Source organism: Meyerozyma guilliermondii, genomic scaffold (genome assembly GCF_000149425.1).
Source record: "Meyerozyma guilliermondii ATCC 6260 scaffold_6 genomic scaffold, whole genome shotgun sequence".
Taxonomy (NCBI): Eukaryota; Fungi; Ascomycota; class Pichiomycetes; order Serinales; family Debaryomycetaceae; genus Meyerozyma; species Meyerozyma guilliermondii.
Genome location: NW_001809795.1, coordinates 308,165 through 324,856, shown reverse-complemented (window position 1 = coordinate 324,856; position 16,692 = coordinate 308,165). Strand labels below are relative to the sequence as shown.

Here is a 16,692-nt window from a genome sequence, read left to right as displayed (position 1 = left end):
GCAGCTTATATTTAGCATTCTGTTCGGCTGCGAAAATGAGTAGCGGATCCCATTTGTGACGGTCTCACTATTTGTGACGGTCTCACAAAAAAGGTACTAACGGAGCCGAACATATACATATAGCATATCAAAATGACACAAGATGAACCAGAGCGTATAAAAGAACCCTCTCTCTCCGATTCAAGGATATCTGTAATGAATCCAGAAGAAGGTCCAGCAAAACGAGGTGTTAGTACAACCGAAGCCGCTTCCAAGCCTGGCTGCGAAGTGTTGAAGATTAAAACTGCTATTACTATATACCAGCCAGAGCCTCTGGATTCCTCAACCGACAGTTGCAAAACAGTTTGCCAGCACTGTACTCGACGCCTTCCAGCACACAAGTCACAATATACTTGCAACGGTTGCAAATTGTACACTTATTGCAACCAACGCTGTTATGACCTCAGCTGGGAAAAGGTTCACCAGTACGAATGTCCAGTATTTGAGCAATTGAAATCATCATTCGGATACCAAGAGTTTGTACGATTAGCACTCCGCTTATGCACGTTATACTCCATTCCTTCTTACCGAAAGAACTTGGAACGCTTGACAACTCACCGTGAAGAAGTGGAAAAAAATGCAACATTGGTACGCCTCAGTGAGAAAATTGCACCTTTATTGCCAGAAAAGATCAAAGCTTCACAGCAAACAGTGTTAAAGATTTTATGTTTGGCAGCTATCAATTCCTCAACTATGATGAATGAAAATTTCGAGCAAGTGGGAATGGCATTTGATCCTACTTTCTCACTTATTAACCACTCGTGTGTACCCAACCTTTACTCCATTCCCATTAGCTTGACTGTGATTAGTTTCGTGGCTACTTCACCCATCAAGGCTGGAACAGAAGTATTCACGAGTTATTGCTTCAACGGCTACCCTACCGAAGTTAGACGACGTACACTTGAGACCAGGTTTTATTTTACTTGCAAATGTTCGATCTGTCGGAATAAGAAAAACTTTTTCTTCTCGTACAATTGTCCAAATTGTGGTATTATGATGTTCAGCATTGCCTTGAGTTCGTTTTTCAAATTTGGAAGAGAAAAAATGTATCAAGCAATCAGTCCAACAAACGGTACACCAAGTGTCTGCAGTAGTTGTGGTCTGGCAGTTGCTTTGAAACAGGTCGAGCGGGTATGGACATTGCACAAGTTACTTTTAGGGTGCCTTTTGTACAATATCCACAGAGATAAAATTCCGGATAACATTGAACTTGGCCCTGCAATCAACAATTTCTTGAAGGAATCCTTATTACCCACCCCCACTATCGATATTGTTGACGATTTGGCTACTCCACACGAGCTCAGGGCCAATCAAAGAGAAGTGATCAAGCTATACCAAATGCTGCAAGCGCTTATCCACAGTGACATATGTCCCATTTACTGTTATCCAATTTATACCATTTTGACAGAAATCGAACACAAGTTGGGACACCATGAATCGATGATTGCCAAAGTGCAAAAGTGTTTTGCTGGGTTGGCGACCGACCTATCACAGTTTAGGGTTTCGCAAGTCAGCCATTTTCGAGAATTGGGCACAGATTTGTATAACTACTTGGGTACCATATCAAAAGGAATAACAGTGACCATCAAGCAGACAAATCAGAGTAACGGCAAGAGCTCGGACAAGGCAGATTCGACAAAGTTTGTGGATAAACGGATTATGGCATCTGATCTTAAGCAATGTATTGCCGCGTGTTCTTTGTTCTTCTGTTTGCAATTAGTGGCTATCCATCAAGACCGCGGAGTGGCTCTATCACCAGCAATGAGCAAACGACAAGAAGTCATCGTGGAGTCTATACGTCTGGGTGCGCCACGGTACAAGCTCAAGGAATTCGGACCAGGAAATCATTTGACTATGAGTATGTTTGTACCATATTTGAAGAAGCTCTTTGAGATTACGAGCTTGCCATTGAAGCACAGAAAAGGCAACTTCTGGTTGCAATTCGCAGACCGTAACAATCATCCGTTGTTTGTGGAGTTGAATGGAGTAGATAGCTTTGGAATGTAATAAAGCAGTTTGACTAAACGTCATTAAGCGCAACGCACACAGCACCCTTATGGTGGCCATTGTATTGACGTACCGTCTCGCTGTTTGACAAGTCCCATAAACGAACATAGTGGTCGGAGCATGCAGTCACCAAATATGCACTATCAGCGCTGAAAGCACAATCCCACACCCATCGTTGATGACCTTGAAGTGTAGTCTCTAAATTAAAATTCTGTTCAGTTGACCATATTCTCGCCGTGTGATCAGCTGAACAAGTTGCCAAATGTTTCATATCTGTCGAAAGAACGACTCTGGTAATGTATTTCAGATGGGAACGGAATTTCGTTACTGGAGTCAACGACGTGACGTCTCGTTGGCTCAGGAGCTTCCACACATAACAATTACCCTTGTTATTCCCAGCGACGAGCATTGACCCATCACTTCCTACCGAAAGAGAGTTGATGGGCACATCATCTTCGGGAATTAGGTGATGAGTGCATTGGTTTTCTCCAAGATCCCATACTCTAATATTTCCATCTTGATCACAACTGATCAATTCTCCCTGATTAGGATGTATAACAACCTCATTTACAGGGCTATGATGCTTATAGTTTCTCTGTACGGACGGAGAGCGGACATCCCACACCTTAACCATTCCATCTTCCAGAGACGAAACCATCCATTTATTTTCAATTTGAAATGCCAAAGATGTTACATTACCCGTGTGCCCTTCAAATGTCAATACGGGATTGGAGTTATTAGCCTGGTTACTTGTACTAGAATTGCCAACTGCAGAGCCACCAGCAGACCCGGTTTGGCGTATATCGTAAAGGCGGACGTAGAGATTTCCAGCTGCCGCCAAGTATTTTTTATCACTGGTTATGTCTAGCCTATTGACCTGAGAGTCTGTGTGTTGTATGGTACGAGAGCATACTCCAGTGAGGGCGTCCCAGAACCTGATAGTATGGTCGTAACCAGCGGATGCAAGAATAACAGACATTAGGTACTTGGTGAGAAGAAGAATCGGTGCGCATATCACTCTATGTGTGTGCAGGAGAATTCACTACGAGTATCGATTATAATTGTCGATTGATTGAATGTAGTTTTCTATGTCTATGTATCATCATGCCTGCATTTATGATTAGAAGTACTGATTGATTGCTTGTTTTTGTTCTGGAGTCAAACTCAATGGATAATCAACCTTGTAGGAGATGACCAAGTCACCACGAGTACCAGGCAGCTTACTGATAGGCATACCGAGACCAGGGTAACGAGCGGTACTTCCAGGCTGAACTGGACTCAGTCTGGACAATGGGATCTTGCGGCCGTCGATGGTATTGACTTCTTTGGTGAATCCGCATAATGATTCTTTAAATGAAAGTGGTACGGTCATAATCAAATCGTTGTTATCACGCTTCAAGAGAGGATGTGGCTTTTCTTCCAACACAAATTGGATGGTTTGGCGGGCATGACATTCAGGCTGGTAGTCACCCTCATTGGCAAAGTTGAGTTTTGTTCCTGCTTTCCAGCCTGGTTTGATATTAATTTCAAGAACTTTACTTTCCTTACTTCCGTCCATTCCCTTTCTGGACAATTTCATTTTCTTGGTTGCACCATTGTAAAGGTCTTCCAATGATACGGGCATAGTCATAGTAACGGTATCTGGCTCGGGACGAGCAGCTCTCCGACTTCCTCCTCCAAATCCACCTCCAAATCCACCAGGCATACCATCGAATCCACCACTTCCTCCTCCAAAGCTAGCGAAGCCATCATCTCCTCCCATGCCGAAACCTCCCATTTGAGAGAAAATGTTGAAAGCGTCAGCTTGAGAGAATCCTCCACGACCACCACCACCAAAACTACTGAATGGATGTCCCCCACCCATACCGCCCATTCCAGCACCACCTGCACTTTCGAATGGGTTACCAGCGGGAGCATTACCCCTGGCGGCTTCTAAGCCATAATCATCGTAGATCTGTCTCTTATCTGCATTCGACAAAATGTCAAAAGCCTCTGAAATTTCTTTAAACTTCTCGGTATTACCCGTAGGTTTATCAGGATGATATTTGAGGGCAGCCTTACGGTACCCCTTCTTGATTTCTGTCTCAGAAGCTGAGGGCAGAACGCCTAGCAAGTCGTATAATTCTGTATCCTTAGGCATGTAAATTGGAGGAAAAGAATCATTTTCTAACTTTATAGCGCAAGAACCCACCGCATGGATTTCTAGAAGGTTCCATGCACGTGACACGGCACGTGAGACCCCAAACACATAGCTACTGAGAAACACTTTGAAGAGAAAAGACTATTGAAAACGGACAATACCATACAAATCATCACGATTCGGCACTCATCGACCCCTTTACCAACCCCCAATAAACAGTCTCATCAACTTTATCAGAATGAAAAATTTCCTCAAAGCTTATCACTGGCTGCGAAATTTCTAGAAAGACAGTAGAGCCTTCTAGAAGAATAGAATTTTCTATTTAGTTGAATAATGCCCTGATCTATTTTTTTTTTAAAGAAACATGCTTTCTTATTACGGTAATCGCAGATGCTCTCCATTACATGGTATCTTTAGTCTTTCTCCTGTGGAACGTCTTCATAGGCGACAGTACGAGATGTTCCGCCAACCAAGACAAATATATACTAGAGAATACGATTCGGATGGCGAATTCCAATTACAAATACACAAACCTTATGGAGGTTTTGAGGACTACGAGGTGACTGTTGTGCGGGATCGCAATGGAACTGCATTTTTAAAGGTATTTTCTGATCACGATCACTTTTTACGTCGCTATGAAATTGATGTCACTGGAATTAATTTGGAGCTGATTGAGTGGAATTTGAATAAGAAACACAACATATTAACTTTACATGTCCCAAAGATCCTTACCCGCCCAAAAACAGAGCGTCGTCATCGTCACCACAAGAAGTCAAGACACAGACATAGGGGAAGAAATTCAAATTCCAGAAACGAACATGCAACCAAATCAGAATCAGAAGCAGAAACTCCCAGTGAAGGAGAAACTTCTGATTATACTAATGAATCAATCGCTGAGTCGAGAACTGATTCAATGGACTCAAAGTCAGATTACGTTGCCGAGCGTAATGGCCTGAATCATCGCCATCTGCCAACAATGGAAGAGATTGAGGATGAAGAGTTTGCCCGTCTCCGCAAGGAGTTGGGTGGGCAGCCCTAGACAATTTTGGGCAAGTTATCTCAGGCTATTGCCGATGTAGTTACGAACTAGTATTATTCAGTATGTGAAATTTCATCAAGTATATGTTCCTAACAACTGTAAGCCTAATCCTTCTTTTGTCTCGCAGCCTTTTTCAACGCACGGCTACGAATACTTTTGTGCATTCCCAAGTTCAACGAGTTTGCAATTTTGGAGTAAACACCAACAGAGTTCACAATGCCAAAGTGCATAAAAGCATGAGCCCAGTAAGGGGTGGTGGTTCCAAAACGTTCCTGGGCACCAACACGGCGCCCAACGTTGCGCAAGACAGATTTGACAAATGCCTTTGGGTTGGGGATCGAGGCAGAAGAGCGTCTAATCTTTGACATTGCAGAGGTGACCAAATAAGAAATTACCAACTCCACATCCACACCTTGAGGTTGCAACTCTCCACTTAAAGCGTTGGACCATGATTGTAAGAATGCCTTGGAGCCTGAATAGGTAGCCAAGTATGGTGTTGGTAACAAGCCACCGAATGAACCCATTGTCAAAATAAGACCCCTAGTTTTCTTCTTTTCACTGGCCACAGTGTGCACAATCTTTGGAGCCACCACCTGAGTAATCTTCAAGGTAGCGGTATTGTTGATGGTAATAATATTACGCAATTCCTTTTCGTCGGTTTCAAGGAAAGGAACAGGAATCGAATGAGATTGCCCCACGTTATTCACAAGCACCGTCACAGGAAGGTCAGCGATGGTAGCTGCTAAATCCTCATAGCTTGACTCAGCATCTAACGATACATCAAATGCAAGAACCTTGGTACTGACCTTATACTTGGACTCGATTTCTTCGGCAAGAGCAACCAATTTGGATTCAGTTCTCGAAACCAAGACCACATTCAAACCCTTGGCGGCCAATTGAGTGGCGTACTCCTTTCCAATACCGTCGGAAGCTCCTGTAATCACAGCCCATTTTCCCTTTTTAGCACCATACTTGGCAAAATTCACTGGTGGAAGTACCCATAAATCCAAGACTAACGAGACCAAGCTAAGAGCAAAAGTTGTGAGTTTGTAGACACCCAAGAGAAGTGCACCGTAAAGAGCAGTCTTTACAGTACAATTATCGCTGATCGAATCGATGAGGCGAAGCATTGCAATAGGTGACAAGGTGTTCGCGCTCGATTAAATTTCAACTACGCGAAATTGAAGGTGCAGAATTGTGTAACCTCTAATTATTAGATTAGCAAATAGCACAATATTTTATCTTTACCGTATGCTAGGACTATACCTTGGAACACGAGACAAACGATTGTAGCGTCTTGCTTGGCAATCTTAATTACTTAATCGCTTGTTCGTGGCCAAGCTTCGAATAGATTGAACGCTAAGAATGAGCTCAAACCTCTTATAGACTCGTGTTGAAAATAGTATTTTTGGTAATTTGGAGACTCTTAATATCGTCTTCATCTCTTATAGTAGCCATTATATGAGTAGAAAACCCGAATTCGCAGATAGATAGCCACTTCACCGAATCAATATCTTCCCTTAGCATTTGAAACGTTTCGCAATGATGCTCTTCTGATCTAAAATTCCATCATGATCATGAGTTTTAAAGGTAGCTAAGCTCATCGAGCTTTTCACTTGTCTGCTGAACCTGCAATGCCTCGCGAGCAGCGTGATGTTCGAGCGTTTGCAACGCACGCTGAAGTTGCCAGCATTCTCTCAGAGCAGATGCGAGTTCTCGGTCTACCTGATCAAGTTCATTATATCTTTCTTCAAGCTTCTTTCTCGTTGGCCCATCTTTGATTTGCAATATGGAAATCCATGGGCTGTTGTATTCTGTGGCAGGATGATCTTGGGATGCATGCGCAGACGCACGCGCAGATGATATATGTGTCGTTTGTGCCACGTAGCTGGTGGAAGGGCTCTTCGAGCTTCTTTCTGAACCAGGAGCAGAATCTTCTCTTTCGTGTCCTACTATAGGTCTTCCATGATTCGCACGAGGATAAATATGGCCATGTCGTCCACCTGAACGACCTCTAAAGCCACGTCCGCGATCACCAGAGCCATAACGTTCCTCGTAGTGATCACCTCTTTGACCTCGTTCTCCCCGATCTCGATTTTCACGGTCTGGACGATAACCGTCTCTGCCATTCATATATCGTTCTTCAGAACCATATCGGCGTTCTGCGTGATGTCCATCGCCTCCATAGTACCTTTCGCTCCCGTATCGCCCCCCTTCGCCATGATCTTCGCCACCATAACTTCTTTCCGAGGTGTAGTTGTCGCTTCGCCCGTCGTAATTGCGGTATCCAGCACCTTGGTAGCTATCATATCCTTGTCCACGACCTCTGCCCCTGGACGACCCGCGTCCGCGGCCTCTATAATACCCACGGTTTCCGTAGCTGCCGTAGCCTGAACCTGCAGATTCGCCGTAGTGACTGTCGCTCATTGTAGTTTATAAAGTTTCGCAGCGCGAAAAATGCTCCTGGTGTTCAGGTGCAAAACTGAAGGCTGCTGAAGTGATGTGCGTATTTGTTTTGCAATTACTTTTCCCAATTGGGAACACTTAGTGTAACCACCAAATTGCAAACATGGAACCATAGTCATCTAGTTTCTTTAGTAGGCATATACGAAAGATTGAACGGCACAGAATTCTTGAAATATCGGTAGTTTAATGGACTCTGTTGAATCTTCAAGGCTTCGTCCTCCAGCAACCTACGGAGATGCTGCATCAACGACCAGTTTTTGTTCAGACACTTCTTCGGTTTCGGACTTGTCCCTAGAGTCGTATCCGAGTCTTGCGACTACGTTATGTTCTGACTCACTTCCAACCGAGAGATTCAAGATTTCCAAGTTATTGGAAGATATTGAACAAGTCCATGAAGCAATTCAGGCTAAATTTGATACTTTTTCAGCATCAATCCAAGCAATAGATTTCAAAGCAATCGCACAAAATAGTACCTTGAAGCAATTGGAAACTAGCTATACTTCTTTGGAGACAAGAGGAGCCAGATTACTAGATATCACATCCCACTTGAACCACCAAAAAAATGACGAAACAAAAATCACTTTGGCTGCAAGTCCAAATGCATGGACTCCAATTTACAGTAATGAATTTGTCAAATTACTAGGTACAAAATCTCACCATTCGCTGGAAATACGCCTATCATACACTACGACGTGTGCCCTTGTCCTCATTGCATTTTATGTTGCATTGCTATTTAAACCGAAAAGTCCCTAACCCATGTTCACCGACCGTGGGTGATTATCTTGTGAATCATCCAGGAAATAAGGGTGCACCAAAGCCCGTTTGGCGCTGATGCGTCCGGATGGATCGTAAACCAACATTTGTGACAACAAATCAATTCCATCCTGGTCTAGACTAGGGACAAACTCGGCCAATTCCTTCCGCTGCCATTTAGGAAACGTAGGCTTAAAGTCCGGAAGGTATGACACATCAGGCCAAGTTTCTTCCGTTGGTGTTCCCAATACTCGAAATATGCGAAAGATTTCATCGATCTCTGAATCCCCAGGGAATAAAGGTTTCCGGTTACACATTTCAGCAAAAATGCACCCTACTGACCACATATCAACGCCAGTGGAATATTGCTTACCTCCAAGCAAGATTTCCGGAGCTCGGTACCACAAAGTTACTACTTCGTGGGTATAAGCACGAAGTGGTACTCCAAATGCTCTTGCCAAACCGAAATCCGCCAACTTGAGATTTCCCTCCTTGTCAATAAGAAGGTTTTGCGGCTTCAAGTCACGATGCAACACTCTATGTGCATGGCAATGCTTAATGCCCTTGAGGAGTTGGTGCATAAACAGCTTCACCATATCGAGACCCAATCCCACTCCTTGAGGAATCAGTTCCATATACTTTTTAAGATCAAGATCAAGAAACTCGAACACAAGGTAGAGTTTATGTGAATCTGAGTGAATGATGTCATAAAGACGAACAATATTTTCGTCACGCATCTCTTTAAGAAGAGATATTTCCCGAATTGCAGTCAGAGGAACTCCTTCATCTTCGGACTCGAGACGGATCTTCTTAAGCGCCACTGGTCTGTTGTTGTGCTTTGTATCAATAGCCTTATACACCACTCCATAGGTACCTGTATTAGTATAAAAAGTACTCAATAAAAAAAGAACACAAGGCATGAATTTTGTATTCAAAGCTTCGGTAGAGTCCACAAGGTAACCACTGAGGGCATGGTTAGAGAATGTGGTTCCGTAGGGCTCTTCACTGTCATTATCATAAAATCAAAATGCTCATTTTGGGGGAAATTCACCCATGTGTTATTTGACATATTCATGATCCTTGGTCCACCACCTATATATACATACCTTCTCCAAGCTTTTCCTGACGCTGGTAATCGGATAACTCAACCATTGAAAACGAGAATCTGTCTAACCATCGCGTTGTTTACCGCGTTGGAGACGAGGCACCAGGTGCAGTGATGGACCCTACATACAAGATGTACCCAAGGGTGCCCCAAACAGGGCTCATAGGTGTAGAGCCTATATAAATAACTAGCCAATTTCAGCTGCCTGACAGAGCTTAATCTCTCGTCCCCATTCACTATTGAGGATTTGTTTTCCGGTAATACGCCGTTCAGGTTTTGGATCGAGTATCAGGTAAATGACGTTGCGGCATCTTGCCCTTTTAAGCGATTCTATGGGTTCGTATCCTGTAGCATCTTTCCTCTTTAGCAAATATTCCTCGAAGAAACTATCCTTCTTGGGATCAGCTAGCTGCCACAATTGCCTACCAGTTCGCATGGCCATGTAAATCACACCACAAGCCCATATATCCACACAACGAGGATCAAAAGATTGCTGGGTAAACTCCTCGGGAGCTATATATGGTGACAGGCCACATATACCCTCACTGAGTTGAATTTCTTGTTCCCATGCCATTTTGAAACATTCACCATTACCAAAGTCAGTAATCTTGATAACTCCATTTTTAGTTAACAATACGTTTTCTGGTTTTAAATCTCGATGGCTCACTCCCATTTCATGCATGTAATTCACACCTCTTATAAGCTGTTTGAAAAAACAGTCGGCCTCGGCATATTCAAGTTTTCCCAGTGCAATGATAAGTGTGAACAAATCACCACCCAGACAAAACTCCATCACCTCACAGTATTCACCTTTGGCATCCTTGAGCAAATCAAGGGTGTCTATTATATTGAGGTGCTTTAATGACAGTGAAATGCAAAACTCCAGTGTCAAACGCCTATTATACTTTTTCTCCAGTTCGTTCGGGCGCCTTTTAAATTCCTTCACCGCATATAAAACCTCCTCTGTGGTATCTGTTCGTTTGTGCGATACTCTCACGACTCCGAAAGAACCCCTTCCAATGACTTCTTGACACCGCCCGTATTTCTCCACAAAAGAACGACAATCTTCAGAAGGAGCGATAGCAGGTCCGTGATAAGGCAGTGAGTTGTTTTTCACTTGGCTCACCAAACCTGCAAATAATGTGGGAGGTTTTTGTCGTCCATCCTGTGAGTTGGCTTGAGACGAGAGGTCCAGGTTCAAGATATCTGGTACGGCACTTTTGGCTTCATCTCGAAGCTTTTTAGCTCCTAAAAGATCCTTAAGCATATTGGTAAGCTTCTCTTGACGTTTAGCTGAACGCAAGTTGTGCTCATGATTACCGTTTTCAAGCATACGAAATCTGGGCTTTGTAGCACTAACATTAGCTGAAGTATTAGGTTTTTGAGAATCTTTATCCTTATCTTTTTCTTTGTCGAGCTTTCCGTCTACTGGTGAAAGAGGCTTTGTTTTCTTCCCGGCTACGGAGGAGGCTCTTGAAACAGCACTGCTTGAAGGATTACTGCGCTTGCCCACAACTGAAGATGCACGGGAAACTGCGGGAGATTTGTTTTGAGTTGTATAATGGGGGGTAGGCATCTGAAGAATTTCATGCTGGGAATGGTTTTCTCGACTCTGATTAGTAGGTGTTGGTGGTTGAACAGATTGTCGCGGAGATGTATGAGAGACGTTTTGCGTTTCAGAAACTGCCAGACTGATGGACGAAGGCAGGGGCAGCTTGGGAGAAGTTATTCTGAGATGTTCTGATTCCAAATTAGGGGAAAGTGACCGAACAGGAGTATGCACTGGTGAGTTATCCTGTGAAGACTGATCTGGGGACGCTGGGGTTTCAACAAGATTTGTCGACAGCGAACCAAAAAGCTTGCCAAGAACCCCCATTTTCTTTTTCTTGTTCTCCATAATCAAAAGAAGAATGGAATATTATAAGGGATGCTGAAGGGTAGTAACCGCCACACGCTTCCTGTATCTACTTTTCTACTCTAGATTTCTTATCCGTAAGATAACGATGACCGGATTTATCAGGTGCGATGACCTTCACTGCCACTGCCAAGCTATGATTTCACAGGAAAAAAATGTGGATGCGAAACCTGAAGGCGCACTCAAAGACTTGGGTGTGGGTTGCCGACGGCAAATGTGTCTTTTGCTTGGGGTTTTGCGCTAAAAGATATTTGGGGGTTGCTCGTGAAAGTTTTGACCAGGCTGAGAAATTGAGAAAATCCAGTGTGATCCTGGCACTGGACACTACCAGGTAAGGGTGCGCGATTATTCACCTGCCAATAATAGAACCGGTGTCTGATCCGGTGTTGGGGTGTGGTTCAGGAGAAATAATATGGGGAACCACTCCAGTTGCAGCCACCAAGGTGATGTGATTAAATCCGGTTTTCATCAAGTTAAATTTAAAGCAATTGGTTGTTCTGACCATTTCCGGTGATTTGGGCGATTTTGGCCGTATCTAGTTAGTCTTCAAAACCACTGTGGCTCTCGTCCTGCACGTCACACCTGTCAACTGAGATCGAGCTGCTGCACATGTGCTCAATGACTGTTTATGCAAGTAATTAATATCTCTGGAATCCACAACTACGGCTATACTACCTAGAACGGTGGTACCGGCTCAGCGGGCCGTACTTATCGAGATATCAATCCAATCTCTCCATTGTGATTCCCCGCGGGCTCGTAATACCGTAGCCACATGGGCACGTCTCCATAAAGAACGTGGTAGCGTTGCATAGTCAAAAGGTTGTTTTAACGACACACCTTGCGTTATCGCTGCGTTAAGATGCATGGAGATTTCTTGTGAAAGATTGAAAATGTTCCGCCGCACAAATGTCTATAGCCATGTGGGAGTATTGCAACGTGGTTGGTGAAACCATAAAAGATATGGAACACCTTCAACTTTCGCCGATATAGATGTGGCCCGTCCTTGCTGTTCTTCTCTCGATTGTCAATGGCCAGATTGTTCTCGCCAACAGTGCCATAAATGATCAAGTGGACGTTTTTTTCGGCACTGAAAATGGAGGTAATGTGTTCCCCGGTCCTGCCAGACCTTATGGGATGGTCAAGATGGGTGTCGATGTTCTTGATGCCAAAGGTGGTAGTGCTTATTCGGGTTACTCTCCCGATGGAAGAATCAATGGCATCTCAATGATGCATGAAAGTGGTACCGGAGGTGCTCCTCAGTACGGAGTAGTAGCTCAGCTTCCATTGGTTGGTGATGTGGATTTAGGTTCACAGCAGACAATTGAAAGACTGAGTCCTGATTCTGGGTCGGTAGGGCACTATCTTGTAAATGCAACTAACGGAGTTACAGCAGAATTTGCAGCCGCCGATAGAGCCGGAATTTACAAGTATACATTTCCTTCAGGTACCACCCCGCTGGTTCTAGTCAATGGCTCACACCATCTCTCGGCACCCACAAGGCCGTGGTGGACCCAATATTTCGTCAATGGTTCTTTGTCGACACTGAGTGAAGGTAAGTACACTGGTTCAACCACCATCAAAGGCGGCTGGGGTGAACAACTGCCTTGGACCATATACTATTGCGGAGATTTTGAGACGGCACCAAGTTCAATCAATGCTTTCAGTGGCTCCCAGAGGTTCAATTCGTCCACAGTTTCGTCTTCAATCCAAGACGGATCTTTTGGATTTTTGTTCACATTTCCCGAGGGAACAACGAGCATCAGCTCAAGAGTTGGAATATCGTTTATTTCCACAGACCAAGCATGCCGAAACATTGAGAACGAACTTTCAGGATACCAAATAGAAGACACTGTTGCTGAAACCGTCAAAAAATGGAACACTCAGGTGTTTGGTAAGGTTGACATTGAAACCGATAACAGCACCTTACTCGAATACATCTACACTGCCTTATACGGAGCCCATCTTTTACCTTCGAATAGAACGGGCGAGAATCCATACTGGAGTTCTACTGAGCCTTACTATGACGACTTTTTTACCATCTGGGATACCTTTCGGTGTCTCAATCCACTCTTCAATATTTTGAGTCCAAGTCGTGGTGCAGACATTGTGAGAAGCTTGATTGACACTTGGAGAAACGATGGGTATACGCCCGATGCCCGATCTGCTAATCAGAATGGCAGAACTCAGGGAGGAAGCAACTCAGACATTGTCATGGCAGATGCCTATGCGAAGAACATTAATGATGGTATAAATTGGGAAGACGGTTTCTCAGCCATGAAAAAGAATGCCGAAGTGACACCAGAATATGTTTATGACCCCAAAGCTCCCGATGCCTCCAACAAAGAAGGAAGAGGGGCACTTCCTGATTGGCTCAAATATGGCTATGTTACAAGGGCATATACCAGGTCTGTCACAAGAACTATGGAATACGCCTACGATGACTTTGCTTTGTCTGTTGTTGCCAAAGGTCTTGGATACACAAGTGATGCTGCCAAGTATTTGAAAAGATCTACCAACTGGAAGAATATTTGGAATCCTGAAGCCACTAATTCTTCGGTATCATACAAAGGATTTGTTCAGCCCAAAAATGCAGATGGAACCTTCAATGGCACAAACTATGACCCTCTTTCGTGCAACAATTGTTACTGGACCGACGATGAGTATGAAGGAAAACCGGTGGAATATGTTTGGGCAGTTCCTCATGATATTTCATCTTTGGTGGATCTCATGGGTGGGAACGATAGTTTCTCCCAACGACTTGACGATATGTTTGCACTTCACGGACAAGGATTCGCAGATATCGGCAATGAACCCAGTTTTCTCACTCCTTACTTGTACAATTATGTCAATGCTCAACATAAGACGGTGGAGCTTATTCGGTATTTGGTCAATACGAAATATTCACCTGGTGCTTCTGGACTTCCTGGGAATTCTGATGCGGGAGCAATGCAGGCGTGGCTTCTTTTCGGTTTGTTTGGGTTCTATCCTGTGGCAGGTACCACAACTTATCTCTTATCTTCACCATTTGTTCCTAAAACGACGTTCAACTTGGAAAATGGAAATACTGTTGAAATTGTTGCTAACAATTTGAGTGACACCAATTTCTATGTCCAAAGTGTTCAAATCAATGGTGAAGACTGGAATAAGAATTGGTTCAGTCACGAGGACTTATTTGAAAATGGCGGAACCATCACATTTGAGCTCGATTCGCAGCCAATTGTATGGGAAACAGGAGATGTGCCACCCAGTCCCGGTCACACCAATTCTTGAAAATTGAGAATTCAAACTAAAATTTTATGAAAAGTAACCTTTAGTTCAAGTTGTAGGTTTGATACCAACCACCCCTATAAATGGAGTGTTGGTATGCTCTGGACCCTGTTCCTGCAGATGGGCGCATATAAGTTCACCGCAATCGTACAAAACAAACTACCCCAATTGTTTACATATGCTGATAACAGAGTGGGCTACGTCAGCCCTTTGGGTGGCTGCAATTCCCATCACACATATCGTGTTTCCCATAGCATACTTTTTCTATAGCCTTGTTCTACATATTTGGCTCATTCCAGCATTCCAAGTATTGAAAGTGCTCAACTATACTTTCATATATCTTCCCTTCAAGCCAGTATTTTACTGGATGGAACTCGGGGATCCATCGGTGCTGACATTGGTACAAACCTTCCCTCACTTCCGGTTCTTTATCATAAACATGGTTCATTATCTTATGGTCAGTGCGTTCTTTGGAATCGTGGTAGGAGTAATGACAGGGCTGTATTTGAAGGTGATCCAGTCCGTGTTGACAGTGGATGATGTGGAAAATAATGTGAGGTTGCAGCTGGTAACTGAATCCATCAAGTCTTCAAATAAGAACAAAGCTATGCCTTTTGTTGAAGAGTATTTAAAGAAGATAAACGAACCGGTTGCCAAGCAAGAACCAGAATCAAAACAACTTTCCCAAGCATTGAACAACAGTCTAACCTTTCAAACCATCGTCAACAACATAGCATCGTCGGTACGCGGCGGACGCGCCAATGATATGACATTGGGCCAAGAGTATACTTACGAAGACGACGATGGGTACAATTACTCTTCACTACCATCACCTTCGATATCGCGAGAGGACGATGTTATTCAGGAAATACGAAGTAGCAGAGAACTGCGAAGAGCTTCAATTGTCACAGAGCCCTCCATCAAGGAAGAGGAAGAGGAAGAAGAAGAAGAAGAAGTGAAGCACGAAATTGAACCCATGGTCGAAAGTGATAATGTTTCTTCCTCCAGCACCCACCGTAGCGACAAGAGCAAAAAAGACGACGATGTGTTCTCTATGAGAAAAAGAAAGGTTCTGGATTCCACTAATGAAACAGTCGATGATAAGCCATGAAAAATGTATGGATGCGATGTGGTGGTGATACGTCACTTTTAATCCAAAACCTGAAACATCAATGCGACCTCCCACCATTGTTATCGCACTTTTTCCTCAGCACAATACTCAGTCAAACCATGCTAACGAGAAAAACACAGATTTTGTACCCCACTGTACGCAACTTCTACAACGCTGTTTTAGGGGTCATAAGAAAAAAATACTCGTTTGTTAACACCGAAGGAAAACCTGCATCTATTTCATGGCCCCCTTACGAAGAACCCGCGGGTGCTTATGAAGATGGGTCCCCAGAAACCCATTTGGGACGTCTTCTCATTGGCTATCTCGAGCAATTGCATTTTGTACGGTCAGGCTCGCTTCAAGAAACCGCAGGTCTCCGTCGGAAACCTCGTTCTTGCGCGTTCGAATGTACTCTCCGTCTTTATGTGAAACAAGGTAAAATGCCGTTTAATGTGGTAATTGCCATGGCGTTCGTTCGCGAGCCAAAGTTCTCTTCTCCTTTCATTACCAGCGAAGAGCTTGCAGATTACCTTGAAGAGTTGATCACAACGGGAAAGATCACACGCCCATACAACGTTGTGTTCCAAGCCAAATTCGACACATTACGTTTATGCTATATCAATGGATCCATAAATGACTTGGGGTTGGATTTCTGAACTTACCCCACATTTAGGTGTATGGATCTCCTTATCTTTCTCTCGCATGTGTGGGGCACACATTTACGTCATAATGTTGAAACAAATATATGTAACCTGCAAATGAAATATGAAACATGTAACCAACAAACCGTTGCATATTACATCATAATTGCGCGAATCGAATTTCTTGGCTTTTTGTTGAACCAAGGATC

General features: G+C 43.7%; 11 protein-coding genes across 11 annotated transcripts; 5 read left to right on the top strand and 6 right to left on the bottom strand. All coding sequences in view use genetic code 12, as the record gives it.

Annotated features, from left to right (window-relative positions):
- Window positions 1-132: 132 nt before the first annotated feature.
- On the top strand, window positions 133-2,046 carry PGUG_04791 (uncharacterized protein; the record flags this gene model as incomplete). The annotated part of the gene is made up of 1 exon (XM_001482786.1): window positions 133-2,046. One exon carries the CDS (start codon window positions 133-135, stop codon window positions 2,044-2,046), a length of 1,914 nt encoding a protein of 637 aa, XP_001482836.2.
- A 13-nt stretch (window positions 2,047-2,059) lies between these two features.
- Window positions 2,060-3,025, bottom strand: PGUG_04790 (TOR complex subunit; the record flags this gene model as incomplete). The annotated part of the gene is made up of 1 exon (XM_001482785.1): window positions 2,060-3,025. The coding sequence occupies one exon, from the start codon at window positions 3,023-3,025 to the stop codon at window positions 2,060-2,062; it is 966 nt and encodes a 321-aa protein (XP_001482835.2).
- A 141-nt stretch (window positions 3,026-3,166) lies between these two features.
- SIS1 (type II HSP40 co-chaperone) lies at window positions 3,167-4,186 on the bottom strand (the record flags this gene model as incomplete). The annotated part of the gene is made up of 1 exon (XM_001482784.1): window positions 3,167-4,186. One exon carries the CDS (start codon window positions 4,184-4,186, stop codon window positions 3,167-3,169), a length of 1,020 nt encoding a protein of 339 aa, XP_001482834.2.
- Window positions 4,187-4,550: 364 nt separating this feature from the next.
- On the top strand, window positions 4,551-5,225 carry PGUG_04788 (uncharacterized protein; the record flags this gene model as incomplete). Its single annotated transcript, XM_001482783.1, has 1 exon — window positions 4,551-5,225. The coding sequence occupies one exon, from the start codon at window positions 4,551-4,553 to the stop codon at window positions 5,223-5,225; it is 675 nt and encodes a 224-aa protein (XP_001482833.2).
- A 104-nt stretch (window positions 5,226-5,329) lies between these two features.
- Window positions 5,330-6,355, bottom strand: PGUG_04787 (ketoreductase; the record flags this gene model as incomplete). The annotated part of the gene is made up of 1 exon (XM_001482782.1): window positions 5,330-6,355. The coding sequence occupies one exon, from the start codon at window positions 6,353-6,355 to the stop codon at window positions 5,330-5,332; it is 1,026 nt and encodes a 341-aa protein (XP_001482832.1).
- Window positions 6,356-6,809: 454 nt separating this feature from the next.
- On the bottom strand, window positions 6,810-7,652 carry PGUG_04786 (uncharacterized protein; the record flags this gene model as incomplete). The annotated part of the gene is made up of 1 exon (XM_001482781.1): window positions 6,810-7,652. The coding sequence occupies one exon, from the start codon at window positions 7,650-7,652 to the stop codon at window positions 6,810-6,812; it is 843 nt and encodes a 280-aa protein (XP_001482831.2).
- Window positions 7,653-8,440: 788 nt separating this feature from the next.
- Window positions 8,441-9,364, bottom strand: CDC28 (cyclin-dependent serine/threonine-protein kinase; the record flags this gene model as incomplete). The annotated part of the gene is made up of 1 exon (XM_001482780.1): window positions 8,441-9,364. The coding sequence occupies one exon, from the start codon at window positions 9,362-9,364 to the stop codon at window positions 8,441-8,443; it is 924 nt and encodes a 307-aa protein (XP_001482830.2).
- Window positions 9,365-9,736: 372 nt separating this feature from the next.
- Window positions 9,737-11,446, bottom strand: PGUG_04784 (serine/threonine protein kinase; the record flags this gene model as incomplete). Its single annotated transcript, XM_001482779.1, has 1 exon — window positions 9,737-11,446. One exon carries the CDS (start codon window positions 11,444-11,446, stop codon window positions 9,737-9,739), a length of 1,710 nt encoding a protein of 569 aa, XP_001482829.2.
- A 1,008-nt stretch (window positions 11,447-12,454) lies between these two features.
- On the top strand, window positions 12,455-14,734 carry PGUG_04783 (uncharacterized protein; the record flags this gene model as incomplete). Its single annotated transcript, XM_001482778.1, has 1 exon — window positions 12,455-14,734. One exon carries the CDS (start codon window positions 12,455-12,457, stop codon window positions 14,732-14,734), a length of 2,280 nt encoding a protein of 759 aa, XP_001482828.2.
- A 175-nt stretch (window positions 14,735-14,909) lies between these two features.
- On the top strand, window positions 14,910-15,842 carry PGUG_04782 (uncharacterized protein; the record flags this gene model as incomplete). Its single annotated transcript, XM_001482777.1, has 1 exon — window positions 14,910-15,842. The coding sequence occupies one exon, from the start codon at window positions 14,910-14,912 to the stop codon at window positions 15,840-15,842; it is 933 nt and encodes a 310-aa protein (XP_001482827.2).
- PGUG_04781 (uncharacterized protein) lies at window positions 15,839-16,498 on the top strand (the record flags this gene model as incomplete). Its single annotated transcript, XM_001482776.1, has 1 exon — window positions 15,839-16,498. One exon carries the CDS (start codon window positions 15,839-15,841, stop codon window positions 16,496-16,498), a length of 660 nt encoding a protein of 219 aa, XP_001482826.2.
- Between the last annotated feature and the right edge of the window lie 194 nt (window positions 16,499-16,692).